The sequence below is a fragment of the Artemia sp. Qi Xiang Cuo genome, chromosome 3 (assembly GCF_049724085.1).
Source record: "Artemia sp. Qi Xiang Cuo chromosome 3, ASM4972408v1, whole genome shotgun sequence".
Classification (NCBI taxonomy): domain Eukaryota; kingdom Metazoa; phylum Arthropoda; class Branchiopoda; order Anostraca; family Artemiidae; genus Artemia; species Artemia sp. Qi Xiang Cuo.
The window spans coordinates 62,601,521-62,620,264 of record NC_142796.1 but is presented as its reverse complement, the minus strand read 5'-3'; the positions used below and the strand labels follow the sequence as shown (position 1 = coordinate 62,620,264).

Below are 18,744 nucleotides of genomic sequence, written 5' to 3'. Positions count from 1 at the left end.
ATACAGCAACACTGATTGGAGGAGAATTTATCAAAACTAATATACAAACACCTTGTCAAAACATCTTTAGATTTTCATTCTTTTTGTTAGTATTAGTTTCTATTCAGTGTGAAAAGGAGTTAAACGCTATGATCAAAGCAAAAATAAATCCTATTATTAGGTCAGATAGCTGTAGTCTAGAATTTATTATTTAATTTCATTCACATGCAGAAGCTTTGTCGCAAAAGATCCTCAGAGGGATGACTACTCTTAGAAAAAATATTTATACCTCTTAGACGAAGTTAACTTTCATTTGTAGTTTTTCAACACCTCCTATTTTATATTATTTTTTACCAAAAAAACTCTAAGGTAAGATTTTTTGAAATAGAAATAAGTTTTATTATCTTTAATCAGGGCAAAACTATTTTCTTTAAGAATGGAAATATAGATTTTTACTGGCGTCAATTCATAAAAAAACAGAGGGGAGGGGGTAAAATGCATCTTTCAAAATCTAGGGGGCAATTTTGTTGTTGTTTCTCGACTTTTTAATGAGATTATCTAAAAAAAGGTATTAGTCAAAACCTAAAAAAATATGAGACCAAAAATTCTAGCCCCCTGCCCATCTAATTGACCTCATAGTGGCTTTTCTCTCAATAGCATAAAATCTCCCAGTAAGAGTTGTAAAACTTGATTTTTGTAAGTCTTCTATGTACGATGTTGTGGAACTAAAAATATATAACAGCAGTCATCCCCCCAAAATCTGAAGCATATATATGAAAAAAAAACTTTTGGGCGAGTTTAGATTGATATATTAAAAAGAATAACTTGAATAGAATTGTATACAACTGAAGCGTTCATTCGAATCATTATTGGAATAAAAATATGCTGAACACTGGAAAAAAATCAACTAGATTTTTTGGATTATCCAAAGGAAAAAAATGGAAATATCAAAGTAATAATATAAAACATTGATAAAGTATTTCAAAAGTCCTGTTTTGATAATTTGTAGAATCAGAGAGTGTTTTATTTTTTATTTTTAGCCCCTCCCCTAATTACCGGACTTGATTGGGGGCAAAAATAGTCTTAAAGACAATTATAAGTTGTTACTGCTGGAAAGGTTTCAAAGCCTTAGACATTAATGCTGCTGAAAATATTTCTTTTTGTGCATTGATGCATTGACACTTTCGGGGATTGATTCTAAATATTGGTGCTAGTCAAGCGAATAAAAACTAGTATTAGCATTGATTACAATCAATTAAGTAATTAGGATAATCATGCGTATATAATAAATAAAAAGATGGAAGATTTGTTTCCATTAATAATATTAGTTGTGGGTCTTTTTATTTATCACATTTTCATACCGTGACTTCTTGCATAAAAACGCTGCTGCTCATGCAGTGTCTCGTTGTCATTTTTCAAATTGTGATATGCACCCTTTATCACCCTTTTTATCCTTTGTACCGTTTATTTTTTTTTTTATTCTAACTTAGAACAAAAGCAGTTTTACGAATCGTTTTTAGGAGTTTAGTTTAGTACTTCTGTGATGCAAACATCAATTTTTAAAATCAGATGTAGTAAAAGTGGCAACAGTGTTTTAAAATCTTCAAGGAGAAACTGTTTTTAAAGAATGGAACTGCAGATAGTGAAACACCAAATGTCATTTCATTAAATAAATCCTAGCAAAGGTAAAAAAAATATTGGATATTATTCCCAATAACTTGTTTACAAATTTTATTCTTAGCGGGCAATTGGCAATATGTAAAATATATGTAACATTTATGAGCTTAATTTGACTATAAGAGTTATTCGTTACAAATTTGGCAATAGTGCTTTCAATCATTCAGCAAAAAATCTCAATTTCATTGAAAAAAGCTAAACTATAAATAGTGAAACAGCTATTGTTCTTAGAAATATATTGGTAAAAATACAAATATATATTCGAAATTATTGCTTGTAATTTTTTTTTAAACAATAGCTTTAGTAAATGATTGATATTATTAAAAGGGTAGCAAATAAATGGAGGGATAAAGCCATGTGTAAGGGAAAAGTGATGTTTTTTGGTGGACAAATACGAGCAACATAGAATAAAGGTTTAAAAAATGGAAGTATTCCACAAAGACATATTCAACAGGGTGGACGCACAACGAAGGGACGCACAAGGAGGGGACGCACAACGAGGGTTAGTTGAAAGCACTTACGTAAATAAGCTTGTTAACATAACGTTCTCTCAAGTTATGTAAGACTGAAGCATCGTTCAAGTATGTCAAGTTTGACATATCTTCGCATTTTTCATATTTCGGTGGGTTGACTTGTTGAATTTGGTCTTTCTTGATTGTCTTTTCCTAAAATTTCAGAAAATAAAATGAAGTAGCTAAAGAAACGTTGACAATTTCAAGAAACCACTTACATATATTAACCTTGCGTAGTATCGCTGCCTCAAGTTATGAAGGACCGTAGCATCATTGAGATAGGTCAAGTCTGCCATGTCTTCAACCCTTTCAAACTTGGGAGGATTCACTTGATAGCATTGCTCTTTCTTTATGACTTTCTCCTATTTTTGAAAGACAACATTAAATAAAAGTACAAAACAGAGCAGTGAAGACACTCTCAGCCATTTTACATGAACACGAAACTCAATTTTTAGTGATAACACTTTCAAAGAATACTCAACAATCTTGACTGTCTAACTCCCCAAGAAATTCTATACGGTAAATTTTAAGAATAACATATATGCAACATACATAAACATATATATATATATATATATATATATATATATATATATATATATATATATATATATATATATATATATATATATATATATATATATATATATATATATATATATATATATATATATATATATACGTATATGTATATATGAGACAAGAGATGAGACTGTCAAATGTTACACAAGAATCATACTTTTAAAGGGAGTATTTATTAGGCCTACATGAATTAATACAAAATCTATGCAAAACATAAATAAAGTATATAGCAAAACTAATTCTAGATCAAAAAGCCTTTTTTTGAAAAATAATTAATTATGGCATATAGATCAAAACTATTTCTAATTTGAAATTAAATAAAACATGCAAAAAACAATTTACGAACCAAAAGCTATTCCTAAAAAAAAAAAAACACCCATTGGTGAGAAAATAAGATACGCTGCATTTCAGGAAAGTATAATTAGAAGCTTATAAATATCTTGAGATATAAAGAAGATGGAAAAAATTACTAACATAACCAATAGAACTTCCTTAGTTTACAGGGTTCTGTTTCCAAATAATATTCATTTTAATTGATATTTAATGGATTTTATTTATTGATTTATATATTTATTATATTTATTTTGTTATGTCTATTATATTTAATTATTTTACCATATTTTATTTATTTATTTTATTACTGGACATTTTATTTTATTTTATTATAGTTATTTGATTTTTCGATAAAATTTCAATATTATTAATTAATAATATTTCAATAATATTCTATTATATTGTATTATATTGTATTATATTTACTTCACAATATTTAACGATAATATAATAAAATATATAATACAATAATATAAAATACAATGATAATTTAATAAAATATTTAATAATATTTTATTAGATTTATTCAATTTGACCATTTAAGTGATAAAGAATGCAATATCTCATTTCCTCTCAGCCTCTTTTTTCATCAGTTTACAATCTAGCATAAAAAATGGAATTTAACTTACACCACCACCAGGAAGAGCAACAGTAACCAAATCACCCTTAGTTCCCTTGATGTTTCCGATGACGAAACCTTCTTTCTCATCAGCAATCCAGGTCATGGTTTTACCATCGTAGGCCTTAGTTTGGTCCTGACGTTTCATCTCCAACGATACAAACAAGTACTCAGTCGGATCTGGATCAGGTCCTACGTCTTTCCTGACAGCAGGCATGATGACTTTTTAGGCTTCAATAGACAACAAACGTTTAAAGAAAGTAGGCTTTCCTCTTGAGACGGCGCACTTACAGAACAGCAATGGAGCTTTCCTGAAAAGAAGATTAAAGAAAGTGAGACAAATCTCTTAACTTTTCTCTTTTCACCAACCCTGTTCAAGTTTCTATTGGGGACTTGTATATTTTATATTTAGCAAAATGGCGTAAAATTTTATTATACATATTTGCTCAAATATAAACCAATTTGTTTTACTCTTAAATGGTACCAATTTTGATGGGAAGCCGACCCCCCCGCCAAAAAAAAAATCAGGATGCTTAAAAGCCCTAAAAGTAAGTGTGTTTTCCAAACCCTAATATTTTACTAATACATTAACTGCAATCGCAGGTTATATAATTTGTAAAAGCGCGCGTAAACATCCAATCACTAATCTAAGAGCAATCACGTGGTGATATTAAACCATGCCATTGCTAAATTTCCTTATTGCGCAATCAGTAAGCTTTTGTTCTTACAAGCGAGTCTAAGTTTTTTTTCTTCTGTTTTTAAGTTGGTAGTGTGACAGGTTCTGATGCTGGTAATATAACAATGGTTTCAAATTGAGTTGTTGAAATTATTATTTTTAGTACTGAAATTGTCTTACAAATCAACTGTTGAGATTTGATAATACTATCCATAACATATTATTTGACTAGGTACTTGTATGATATAGCCCTTACCATGGGCGCCCATATGAGGGGGGTTCCAGCCCCCCCTGGCTGATTGATGCTGCCTTATATTTTATATTTTTGTTTTTAGATTTCTATTATACAGCATTCGAAGTACCAATTAGACCAGCTAAGCCCCCCCTAAAATTCACTTATGGGCGCCAATGGCCCTTACCGCTCAAGTTGTTCATTCATTGACGCAATAGAGAACCGTTTTTTTTTTCGTTAATTTCTTTCAGCTTAGCGTGAGACAACACAAAGAGAAATGACAGAATAGATGGAAAAAATATAATTTATATTTATATTTGCTCAGTAGGGGGTGGGGATGGGGGTAAGGTATTGGGACAGTGTGAAGTTAGAAAACAATCCTTACTTCATAATATGCAGAATAATTGTACCTAACACATTAGGCATGCAGACCCGCTATGCTTTACTCCCCCCCCTAATGTGCAAATATATAGCCCAAATTTTAGAGTTTGTAAAGTATCTAAAGTGTAATATTTTATAACACTTAGGTATATTTCATTAGGATTGAGTGTCAGAGAAATATGTTAGAAGAGTGTTAGGTAGGGGCTATTTCTTACAAGTACATTTGACTATTCTGTTTTAAACAATCACTGATGCAAACAAATTTTTTTCACCTGATCAGTTAAAATCTTATTTTCTACAACTTTGAACCACATCCACCCAAGAAGATGTCTTATAAGTAGTACCCAGGAGCATCAAATTCCGGAAATGCAAGAAAAGCGAGTTTTTCAATGACAATATTAAAGTAAAAAGTATTTTTTAATGAAAATACCAAAAAAAAGTGTTTTCAAAATCAAGAGGGGGCTGTTGTTTAGTTAGTTTTTTTTATTTAATTTGAAGAGATTAACAAGCAATTATTCAAATGTTTCCACTCTTGCGCCGCTCATATTTGCAATTTAATTTTCTTAACTACCAATAAAATTTATTTTTGATTTCTAATATGTTCTTTAAAGCTCATATTAAACAATGTAGCTACTGATATTTTTGGTTGTAATTATCTTCTTTATCTACATTTTCGCGACAAGTTTTTTTTCCTCTAGTGAATTGAAGTATTACGAAACATTGTATACGCAGTCTGCCACAATGTCGAGACATAAATATAAGCTCCTATTTAGGTGGAACTTGGCGCCTATTTTTGTAGCGAAATTAGCAATTTAAAAGGTGCTTTGAAATTCGTGCACCGAGCATGAAAATTTATTTCACTGAAACAGTTTTATGTAGCTGAGGCGCAAAATTAGCCTCAGAAATTATAATATCACTTACAGAAACAGTGGTGCAGCTTATAATTAGCATATAAAATTGGTCTCATCTGAGTTCGACCTTAAGCCTCTCTACTCTACTATTGTTTTGATTTTCTTTAATTTGATCTTTTATTTTATTCTGCATACATATATAAAAGAACTTTCTGAAAAATGTGTAAGTTCATATTTATTAATCAGGTAATAAAGCAAAAGTTACTGAGAAGGAATTTTAAAGACTGGAGGCTATATACCTCTAACGAGAATTATAGTTTTTGAGCAAATATAGACTAAATAGATTCAATCTTAAATAGATCGGTTAACTTCGTTATCACTTCCATTTTCTCGTGTAAAATTTCTTCCAAGACATAATTTTTGAAAGATTCTAAAAAAAGGGTGAAATCTCGAAATTCTAAGTTTTTGCTATGTCCTGAAATAAACCATATACTGCGAATTTTATTTCATTTTTTAAAGGTTTTGGAATTGAGTACTAAAACATTACATTAACCAATGAATGTAACTAAACATAGGCCTAATTCACCAAATTAATCCAATAAATAATATCCAACTCAAATGCGTAGCACTACAAGTATATTCACGCTTCTATATCCACAAATTATGACAATACAGGATGTTACTCACTGAAGTTCGAAAGCTGTCCTAATGTCTGAATCAAGCCATAAGTCCTATTTATAATAGTGAAAGCGATATCTTTCTAAACAAATCTCGTGCTCTGATTGGCTGGCCTTGTGTGAGTAGCCAATGGGAACAATTCCTAAAATGCTTTCCGGATGACGAAAGCAATCTCGCTTTTTACGGGCCTGGAATTTGTAATTCCAGGGGATAAACAAAAAATGTAGTCCCTCGCCAGAAAACAATAGAAGTACTGATCATCTGGTCAAAAATTTGACTAAACTAGCTGGCAACAAAGAAAAGTACTAGGAAACAATTGGGATTTTTGAAGTACTATTTTGTTACAGTTTTCTGATATATGAATGTTAAGCAAAATTTAAAATTAAATAGCGCAAGTTAAAAAACAAAGTTATGTAAAAAATGAGGTAAATCTATACAATTGGAAGAATAAAACGTTGCACAAAGATAAGAGTAAACAAAGCTAGTTTCAAAAATTAATTAATTTCCTTCAGTTCAACTAACAGGATAGAGATTTCTGGAACCCACCTAACATTTTGAAATCAACAGCTCAGTGTTTACGCGTTCACAGTTTCCACTGGAGGCTAAGAGTTTTCAAGCCAGGGATGTCAATTTTCAACGACATAGGGGAGGGGGACATTGGTGTTTATATTTTTTTTTTTATAAAAACACAAAAATCTATTTTTTAAAACCTAGAAGAGTGTGCATTTTTTTTTCATCAAAACTGCCGAAATAAGATATTTTTGAAAATCTAAGGGAGAGGATTCAGAAAGTAATTGCCCTCAGCCCCAAATTTGTGCTCCTGGTCATGATAGTGAGTGTTTTTAGGGCTTTGCGTTGTTTTTATCGTTGTTTTTACGGTTTTGCAGCCCAACCACCCCTTGTACAACATATGGAAATCATGTAGTTCTTCATTTACTAATTTAAAATCTGGAAATCTGTATAATTTTATGTCTTCTAGGGTGGTGGAGGGGTAACCATCAACATTTGATTGAAATTTGATCTGCAGTAGCTTGCCAAGAAAGAGAAGGGAATGTTTTAAGCACAGTTTATAGAATTAGCAGTATGATCATTCCTTATCTCACCTATTATAAAAACCCAGACCGGGGTGCGAGTGCTCCAGAGAACGTTTTTGCAGATAGAAACATATGCGGCGTCTGATATCTTCACGGGTAGAAAAGTTAGATTTCTCTAGGCCGCGAAACTTTGGCTTCAACGTTGGAACACTAATTTTGAAGAAACTAATTTTAAATTAATTTATTCCAATACATACATGAAAATCGGTAGTTAGTAGTGTAATGTTATTATTAGATGTTTTTAGGGATTAAAAATAGGTTTCGAAGTCTCAAGTTGGTTTCAAAGGCATTTTGAGAAAGTTTCTGCCAAAATACGTGTTCCAGGGTAATTGGACCGCTGATGGCAGATCAAATGAGAGGAGCTGTCTGTACGCGCCGATATATATATATATATATATATATATATATATATATATATATATATATATATATATATATATATATATATATATATATATATATATATATATACATACGTATATATATATATATATATATATATATATATATACATATATATATACGTATATATATATAGATATAGATATATATATATATATATATATATATATATATAGAAAAGATAAAAAGTAGCCATATTAAACTTAAGATCAGTAGAAATAAAATTTTCTAAAAGTTCCCTAAGAATTTTACGAAAAACACTTCTTAACCCTATAGAGGCAATTGTTATAAAAAAAAACAACACTGTACTTTTCGAGCTTGGATGCCATCTTGCTGCCAAAAAAATACTGCTTTTATCAACATCTTTCGATGGGGCTGAAAGATGGCAGTCGATTGATACCTTCGGGGAGCTGCTGTGTGACATGTGGCCTAAACAGTGAGTGACCAAACCAAGGGATAAGAAAAATGAATGAAAAGGTAGGCAATTTCTAAGCTAGAAACTGGAAACAAAACGAACAGGTGGGAGATTCCTTGCATGCCATATGCGTATAAAATATATACCGTTTAGAATTACTGTAGTTGAAATTCACGAAATGTGCAAGAATTTGGATCAGTAGCAAGATAAACTTCCTCCTGTTGTAAAAATACAACATCGGACGATCGTGGCTCAAAATTGTGAAACGAATAACTAATTTTTGTTTTCTTTTTAGATGGCGGAATCTTATGACAGAATAAGAAAACGAGCTCAAAATCACCGAATTGACGCAGAAGAGGCGGCCAAATATATTTTTGACATTCGAGAAGACATGTTGTCTGACTTGTTCGACGATGATGATGACGATGATCCAGACTTCGTGTCTCCAGAAGATCTTATCAATGATCCTGATGCAGACTTGTTGCCTCTACTGGACAATCTCCACTTCTTCTTGGAACAGGATGACGTGGAGGCTAACACTGAACCCAGTGCCGATGACTCGGGGGAAACTCCACCCTCCAGTCAACAACAGCAACCGGTAACAGCAAGTACTGGAAAATCAAAGAAGAAATCGAAAGTCCAAGAAAAATATAGGTGGCCGTCATAGAGCCAGATTTTGGAGTCGGAGGCAACATAGTTTTACGTCTGATGAGTACCTTGCCAGAGAAAATGAACTACAAGATTTACTTTGACAACTGGTTTTCGAGCTTGAAACTAATGAGTTTGCACAAAATTAAAGGATTCCCTTGCATTGGTACGTTGAACAAAGCGCGACTGAAGGGCTGCCCGCTCCTCACAGATGGTGAAATGAAGAAACGAGAGAGAGGAACGTCAGATTACAGGACTGACATTCATTCGGGCGTTATTGTAGTGAAATGGTTAGATAACAACACGGTTTGCTTGGCTTCAACGTATGCAGGAATAACGCCACAGGATACGTGCAGACGCTGGAACGTTAAGGATAAATCGAGGGTTGAAGTTTCAAGGCCAGCCATATGAGTACAACCGTCATATGGGTGGCGTAGATTTAGCAGACATGCTGGTGGAGATGTGCCGAACTCATCTTCGGACACGAAAATGGTATATGAGAATCTTCTGGTGGCTTATTGACACAGCAGTCTGCAATAGCTGGCTTCTTTTCAGGTCAGACATCAAAGCGCTGACTTCAAGCACAGACGAACCGATGATCTTGAGAGCCTTCAGGTCTGAAGTTGCTGCAGGGTTGTATGCCTCGGCGCGTGTGATGCCCCAACGTAAACGTGCTAGACCATCCGCAGATGTTGAAGCAAGTCCCAACCCCATTCGAAGTCGCAATCGAATCCAACCGGCAATATCTGCTCAAGCCGAAGGACTTGATCACTGGCCAAAAGAGACTGAAAAGCAGAGCCGCTGCAAAGAGTACAAATCGGGATATACCACTTTTGAATGCAAATAATGTGAACTTCCACTGTGCCATAGTGCCAAAAACAATTGTTTTAAAGCCATACACAACAAGTGAAAATGCCCTATTTTTATATACTTGAGAGACTAATGTTGTATTTTTACAACATGGTCTAAAATTGACAATTTTTAATAAATCATGCAAAAAAAAATTTTTCCGTCAATAGTCTGACCTAGAGATTACATGGGAAGCGTTTGAGATTTTTCCTGGCATTCGTTCCTATAGTGGCCCGTCAAGGGTTAACAGACGTTTGGTATTTTCTTGGATAGGGCTATTATGGCAACTTTTACCACAGCAACCAATAATTAGAATCCAAGTCCTAAAATTGGTCTCAATCAGGAACCCTTATCGCTATCTAAATTCACAAAGTGCAAAGATTTTCAAACAGAGGTGTTTATTGTTTAAAGTTCAGGAAAGGTCTGCCCATTTCATACGAAAACATTGATTGAAAACGAAAGTAGTCTTATCTAGAAAATAAATATCGTAGAAAATAAACATCACGACATGAAAAAAAAAAATTATAAACCATCTAGTGGCGGATCCAGAGGGGGGGCAAGGGGTGCCCCCCTATAGTAGTCTAAAGTAGCGTAATTTAACTAATTAACGCAAGTTTGCATTAATTAAACTTGCTCCTAACGTAATTTTTTCGGATCAACCTATTTTGCGCCCCCCCCCCCTAAAAAAATCCTGGATCCGCCCCTGAAACCATCACACCTATTCCACCAGTTATTAGAAGAAGAAAAAAATCCTTATTTTCATAAATTTCATCAACCCCTCCCCCTCTTTTTTATAAAAACATAAATAGGCCAATCAGTTGAGTCCACTGTATGTAAATAATAGATTAAGTCATAATTTGTATATACATTAAGTCATACTTGTGAGATGGGAAACTTGCCAACCACTTGGCTGGCTCACCAAGTTTTTTTTCTGCTTTTGGAAATACGACTAATGCACTTTGTAAACATTTCTTATTGATTGATGAAAACGCACTAAACCCGCTAATGCAGAAATAAGTGGGAGGAGCTTTTTGTTCGCACCGATAATGAAGACCAGAAACTATCTGCGATAAACTTACTGGATAATTCTATAAACTGTGGTTTTAAGATTCAATGAGAATTTCGTAGGCAGCTACCTACCTCCAAAGGGACATATACTAAAAATTAATAGAGCTACAGTCGAGGTACTAGCAGCTTCGAGTAATCTCTGACTGTTTTTGCTAGCTCTAGTGCCTAAACTAAAAAGCCCAGCGGTCTAATTTTGTTGCATTGATTCTGATTGAATGTACCCATGCTTCATCAAATTTGAAGCGTATAATGCTACTTTCACGAAGGAGGAAGGTGGGGCTTAACAGAATCAGAGATATTTATTGATCTAACTCCTCTAAGTTTTTATTCCAAAATCTTCAATCAGACCAGAACAGTTTCATAGAAAGATCGGAGAAGGGCAAACACTCCTTCTGCTTACCTTTAAAAATTGCTCAATGATTTTGCGAAAGATGAAGTTCTGAAGTCGGTATGAAGTGCCGACAGACAAATGGATGAGACTATAAGTTTAGGCAAGGCTAAGCAGTGGAGTGAATCTGGGCCAGGTTCTGTGTCAATGGCTGAGTGCTTAATGGTCGAAGCTTCTTGAGTCTAGGAACATTGGACTTACGCACAATATACCATAGCGGGTTGTAGACTATAGGAGAGACCAGGGTAGGTTGTTCGGCATCAAGATGCCTAACAATATTCTGTAAAAGAGTAGGAGAGACACGGGCATCTCAGCCGGTGAGGAGGTCTAATGATGAGTGAAGGCCAGAGAGAGATGAAGAACAGGAGGGGGTGGATCTCAAGATCGGCTGAGAACCTATGGTGTGATTAAAAAAAAATGTTCTACCTCTTTTCTTAACTTTGAAGCATTTAATAAAAGGAACAAGAAGAGCTAAAGAGGATACCACAGTCGCTATTAAGCTAAATCTTAAAAATGTATGTATTTTCTAAGAGACTGTCCCGTCAAAAACATTTTGCAGTAGATCCTGATTCAGAAATAATAGCTATTATTCAGATTTAAAAGAATAGTAAATTGTAACTATGAATTTTTTTTAATATAAGAAAAGAACCAAAACTCCCCAACAATGAAGTCAAATCGAAATAAAGAGTGTGATATTGAAGTCACCTTTGTAGAAAACATTGAACCGGAGATATAAAAAGCCAGCCTGGAACAAGTGTGTCTCTTTTTTTTTATGGGGGATCGTATCAAGTCAGTGGTTTTAGAAATTTTAGAGAGTGCTCACTTAAACAGAAATCGCAATATGTACTGCCTTCTCAGTCAACACAAGAGAATGAGAGTTTCTCCCATTTTGTGCCAGAAAACATCAATATGTTGCCCAAAGAGGGCCAAAGAACATGGAATGAAAATCATACGACAGTCCATCAATTTTTCAATCAGTCTATCTTCCTTAAACGAAGGTTTAAAGTTAACTACCTTAAAAATTGTGGAAAATCGATATTTTAGCATTGGAAGTATAACTGTTGTGTCCAAGGCCGTATCCAGGGAGGGGGTTAGGGTATTAACCCACCCCCCCCAAAATAATTGTCCATCTCGTAAAAACGTAACAACAATGAAAAAATATAATTTTGATGCGGGTTTTAAAGTTTTTTTGTACCTCCCCCCTGAAAAATCTATTGTACCCCCCCCCGAAAAAAAATCCTGGATATGACCCTGGTCGTGTCTTCTCTTTTTTTCACTCTTTTTTTCCAGAAATAATATTTGTGTTTTGTATAATACATAACTACCATTTGAACAGTGTTGCCAATACAAAATATGCTTTAGCATTGGGATATGCTAAAAAAGTTTAAAGTAATAGAGACGTAGGCGTCAAGATGACCTTGTGAGTTGACCTGTCTTTACTTCTTGGGTGTGTTCTGTATAATACACAAGTATCATTTGAGTAGTGTTATCAATATAAAATATGCCTTAGTATTGGAGTATGCTAAAAAGTTGCGACTAATAGAGATGTAGATGCTAAGAAAAGAATTATAATGAAGAAATGCAGAACAATCCTAAGAAATCCTTAGAAATCAACTAGTGAGATGATTATGAGTTTGAACCATCAAGGACCGCAACCATCAATGACCATAAGCATCAAGAACCTCAAACTCCAAGGGTCCCCTATCCCCAACGTCCAAGTGACCCCCTCCCGCTCCCGTTTTGGGCCCCCTCCCCCCATTTATTTATACTTTTTTGAAGTTTTTTTTTAAAATTTGTTTTATTATCTTTTTTAACATGGTAATTTTTTTCAACTTTTTTTTACATGCCTTAGAATGACATAAAACATACTTAAAACTTAAAAAATTCAAATTTAATATTTTCCAAATTCAAAATGAGAATGATATAGAAGGTTTAGTCGTGACTTTTACTATTAGAAAAATAATGTTTGTAGTAGCACTTTTTTTGGACTGAATTTTTTGGACTTAAAAATTATTCAACTTTTCTTTCTACGTATCTTAAAATGACATGAAATATGCCTGCGGCTGTACCAATTGTACTCTATGCTTGCTCATAGACACGAAGCGGCTTTTCTACTGGTACTCTATGGCCGATTATCGACACTACCAAGTTTATTGCATGTATTAATTCAGTAATTTTTTCGCAGTGGATGGAAAAACACATAAGTCATATCTTTAAAAAAGTGAAGATGAAACATTTTAAGAAAGTATGTTCACATGATAGTGTTATTGTAGAATTGAATGCCGACAAGGAGAAGTATTTGAACTATGAAACAAGTACAAGTGGTAGCACTATCGGAAACGAGTGCATGCATTGTCATGACAGTAAGAAGTTAAATTCCTTTGGAATACCAAAAAAATTCAACTCTTATGTTGGTGGATATGCGAGATTGAGATCTCCGGGGATGATTGCACTAAAAAAGAATGCCAACATAAAAATAATCGTCAATGATAGAGGACGACTCCTTGCTACTGTTGCTGGTAACAAATTACCTACTGATACATCCTATCATCAGCTTTCGGGTATTAGCATTCAACTGAAGGTCAAAAGATGACAGGCTTAATCTTCTACTAATATCATAAACCATATCTTGTCTACGGGCCGGAGCTGTTACCTGTGTAAAAATAATGTAGTAATAGACAGTGAAATTGCCGGAAAAATAAAAAGGGCATTGGTAGAAAATATCACTAAGAAATATAAAGATGAATTGATGAAAAACAAAGTGCCAGCAAACGTTACTACCATCATTGATCAAACAGTCAATGAACCAAATAATACCAAAGAAGAAACGCATATTGAACCTGTCGGTGACACACCAGTAAAAACTGTGTGTGACTCAAAATGGAATAATGATTATTCTACTGATTACGAAATAAGAGAATCCAATAGCTACAATATCAAGAGAGAACATGCTGAACTATTTAATGGAACAGATTCAAAATGTCCAAAGTTGTTCATTGATATTAATAATGTATAATAATATATTTTTGTGTTAATATTCTACATGACATTATTTCATTAAAATATATTAAGCATTACATTGTTATGCGTTCATTATTTTTAGTGTATGCTAGCATATCAAACGTTTAGAATGTCTATTAAAACATCGGAGATGTAAGAAAAAAAATTTGCATACGTCATATGTCAGATAAATAGGTTTACATGGAGAAAATTAAGTATCAGAATGAACCAATTCTTTATCAACACCTTTTGTCAGATAAGTCAGGATAAAATTGATAGAATCTAAGTATCAGGGTGAATAGATTCTTTATCAACATCCTTTGCCGGATATGTCGGTTAACATTATTAAAACCTAAGTGTCAGAGTGATAAAATTCTGCATCAACATCTATTGTCAGATACATGGGACAACATTGACAAAATCTAAGTATCAGAATGAATAAATATTTTCTATCAACATCTTTGTCGGATACATCGATGCTCGATGCGAGCATCGATCTCATCGATGCGATACAGATATGCTTGATAAAATTGAGAAAATCTAAGCATCAGAGTGAATAAATTCTTTATCAATATCATTTGATCTATGTCGTTTGATATCAATATCGTTTGATAGTGTCAGAGTGAATAAATTACTTACAATCATGTTATGCCCAGTTTTATTGATAAAATTGAGAAAATCTAAGTATCAGAATGAATAAATTCCTCATCAATTCCTTTTGTCAGAAGCTCAGGATAAAATTGATAGAATCTAAGTATCAGAGTAAATAAATTCCGTATTAACATCCTTTACCTGATATATCGATCAACATTCTCAAAACCTAAGTGTCAGAGTGATAAAATTCTGCATCAACATCTATTGTCAGATACTTGGGACAACTTTGACAAAATCTAAGTATCAGAGTGAATAAATATTTTCTATCAACATCTTTGTCGGATACATCGGATAAAATCGACTAAATCTAAGTATCGGATAAAATTAATTCTTTATCAACATCCTTTGTCGGATATATTGGATAACATTTTCAAAATTTATGTATTAGAGTGAATAAATTCTTTATCAACTTCCTTTGTCTGATACATCAGATAATATTCAAAAAATCTAAGGATCACAGTGAATAAATTCTTTATCAATGTCTTTTGACAGATATGTTTGATAAAATTACCCAAACCTAAATTTCATAGTGAAAAAATTCTTTATCAACTTATTTTGTCGGATACATTAGATAACATTCACGAAATCTAAGTATCAGAGTGAATAAATTCTATATCCTTGTGTTTTTTCAGATATACTTGATAGAATAAAGACGATCTAAGTATTATTGGGAATAATTCGTTATCATTTCGTTTTGGCAATTACTTTTGGTCGAACTAATAAACTTTAAGTATCAGGGTGAACAAATTCTTCATTAACATATTTTATCGATATAAATTCTCAGATACGTCGGATAACATTGTATAAATCTATCTATTAGAATCAGAAATATCTTTATCAACAGACTTTGTCGGAGGATTTGGGATTAAATGAATATAATCTAGATACCAGAGCGAATAGATTCTTTATCAACATCTTTTGCCGGAAATGTCAGTTCATCAAAACCTAAGTGTCAAAGTGAATAAATTCCGTATCGACATCTATTGTCAGATGCATGGGATAACATTGACAAAATCTAATTATCAGAGTGAATAAATTTTTTCTATCAGCATCTTTGTCAGATACATGGGATACAATCGACAAAATCTAAATATCAGATAGAATAAATTCTTTATCAATATCATTTGTCGGATACGTCGGATAACATTGTCAAAATCTAAGTATTAAAGTGACTGAATTCTTTATCAACTTCTTTTGTCTGTCACATCAGATAACTTTCACAAAATCTAAGTATCAGAGTGAATAAATTCTTTATCATCGTCCTTTGTCAGATATGCTTGATAAAATTGAGAAAATCTAAGCATCAGAGTGATTAAATTCCTTATCAATATCATTTGAAAGATATATTTGATATATCAATATATTTGATAGTATCAGAGTGAATAAATTCTTTATCATTGTCTTTTGTCAGATAGGATTGATAAAATTGAGAAAATCTAAGCATCAGAGTGCATAAATTCTTTATCAATGTCTTATGACAGATACGTTTGATAACACTGAGCAAATCTAAGCATTAGAGTGCATACATTCTTTATCAATGTCTTATGACAGATACGTTTGATAACACTGACCAAACCTAAGGATCATAGTGAATAAATTATTTATCAATGTCTTTTGACAGATACGTTTGATAACACTGACAAAATTTAAGTATAAAAGTGAACAAACTCTTTATCAACATTCTTTATCGATATCATTTGTCGGATACGTCGGATAACATTGACAAAATTTAGGTATTAGAATGAATAAATTCATTATCATCATCCTTTGTCGGATACGTTGGATAATATTGATACATCAGAGGCAACGGTGTAGCGTTGCCTATAGTAAAGGGCATACGGCTCCAATGTTTTATTATTTATTATTTTTTTTTCCCAGAGGCACTTCATATGGAAGGGGTTGTCGTAGAAACTTCAAAGGTGGATCATTCAATTGGTAATCGAGAGTTCTAGTGCCCTTTTTAATAGTCGAAAGCGAGTGGAGGGCAACTAGCCCCCCCCCCACACCCATCAGTACCCCGAACACATCCAATCAAGATTTTGATATAGCTATTTTGTTCAGCGTTGTTGATTTCCAAATAGAAAATATGTTTCTGAGGAGGATACCCCCCAACATCCCTCAGGGCAAGGGGTTTAAGCTATGCCCTGGGGGCATATAAGGTTTTTATACAAGGCGTTGTCGTAGAAACTTCAAAACAGGCTCATTCCATTGGAAAATAAATAGCTAGTGCCCTTTTTAATAGTCGAAAGTGATTGGAGTGTAACTAGCCCCTCCCCCCCCAACACCGCATCATTTCCCCAAACACATCCTATCAAAATTTTGAGATAGCCATTTTGTTCAGCGTAGTTGATTTCCAGATAGAAAATATATTTTTGAGGAGGATACCCCCCCACAACCCTCAGGGTAAGGGTTTTAAGTTATGCCCTGGGGGCATATATGGTTTTTATAGAAGGCGTTGTCGTAGAAACTTCAAAACAGGCTCATTCAATTTGAAATTAAAGAGCTAGTGCCCTTTTTAATAGTCGAAAGTGATTGGAGCGTAACTAGAATCCCTCCCCCCCCCACGCCCATCATGTCCCCAAACACATCCAATCAAAATTTTCAGATAGCCATTTTGTTCAGCGTAGTTGATTTCCAGATAGAAAATATATTTTTGAGGAGGACACTCCCCCTCAATCCTCAGGGCAAGGGTTTTAAGTTATGCCCTGGGGACATATAAGGTTTTTGTAGAAGGCGTTGTCATAGAAACTTCAAAACATGCTCATTCAACTGGAAATTAAAGGGCTAGTGCCCTTTTTAAGAGTCGAAAGTGATTGGAGTGTAACTAGCCCCCTTCCCCCCCCACGTCCATCATTTTCCCAAACAATGCTGTAACGCTGTAAGGCATATAAGGTTTTTATAGAAGCCGTTGTCGTAGAAATTTCAAAACATGCTCATTCGACTGGAAATTAAAGGGCTAGTGCCCTTTTTAATATTCGAAAGTGATTGGAGTGTAACTAACCCCCTTCCCCCCAAGCCCATCATTTCCCCAAACACATCCAATCAAAATTTTAAGATAGCCATTTTGTTCAGCGTAGTTGATTTCCAGATAGAAAATATATGTTTGAGGTGGAAACTCCCCCACAACCGTCCGGGCAAGGGTTTTAAGTTTTGCCCGTGGGGCATGTAAGGTTTTTATAGAAGGTGTTGTCTTAGAAACTTTAAAATAGGCTCTTTAGATTAGAAATTCACGGAATAGTGCCCTTTTTCATCGTAGAACGTGATTGGAGTGCAACAAGCCCCCCCTTCACGCCCTTCATTTCCCCAAACACATCCAATCAAAATTTTGAGATAGCCATTTGGTTCAGCGTAGTTGATTTCAAAAGTGATTAGTCAAAAGTGATTGGAGGGCAACTAGCCCCCCCCCCTCTCTACGCCCATTATTCCCCTAAACACATCCAATCATAATTTTGAGATAGCCATTTTTGTTCAGCTTAGTTGATTTTCAGATTGAAAATATATTTTTGAGGAAGACACTCCCCCGCACCCCTCAAGGCAAGGGTTTTAAGTTATGCCCTGGGGGCATATAAGGTTTTTATAGAAGGCGTTGTCGTAGAAACATCAAAAAAGGCTCATTCGATTGAAAATTAAAGGACTAGTGCCCTTTTTAATAGTCAAAAGTGATTGGAGGGCAACTAGCCCCCCCCCACGCCCATCATTTCCCCAA

At 33.8% G+C, this 18,744-nt stretch overlaps 1 protein-coding gene across 49 annotated transcripts in view; it reads right to left on the bottom strand.

The window, feature by feature from the left end:
- LOC148954387 (myosin heavy chain, muscle-like) overlaps window positions 1-4,013 on the bottom strand; it is a 97,296-nt gene extending 93,283 nt beyond the window's left edge. For all 49 annotated transcript variants that reach the window (XM_089086418.1, XM_089086379.1, XM_089086384.1 and 46 more), the window contains exons 1-2: window positions 3,713-4,013; window positions 2,178-2,321 (exon numbers count right to left, since the gene is read on the bottom strand). In XM_089086418.1, the coding sequence (XP_088942544.1) occupies window positions 2,178-2,321; window positions 3,713-3,919 (351 nt within the window). In that variant the 5' untranslated portion in view covers window positions 3,920-4,013. The remainder of the gene's footprint in view (window positions 1-2,177; window positions 2,322-3,712) is intronic.
- Between the last annotated feature and the right edge of the window lie 14,731 nt (window positions 4,014-18,744).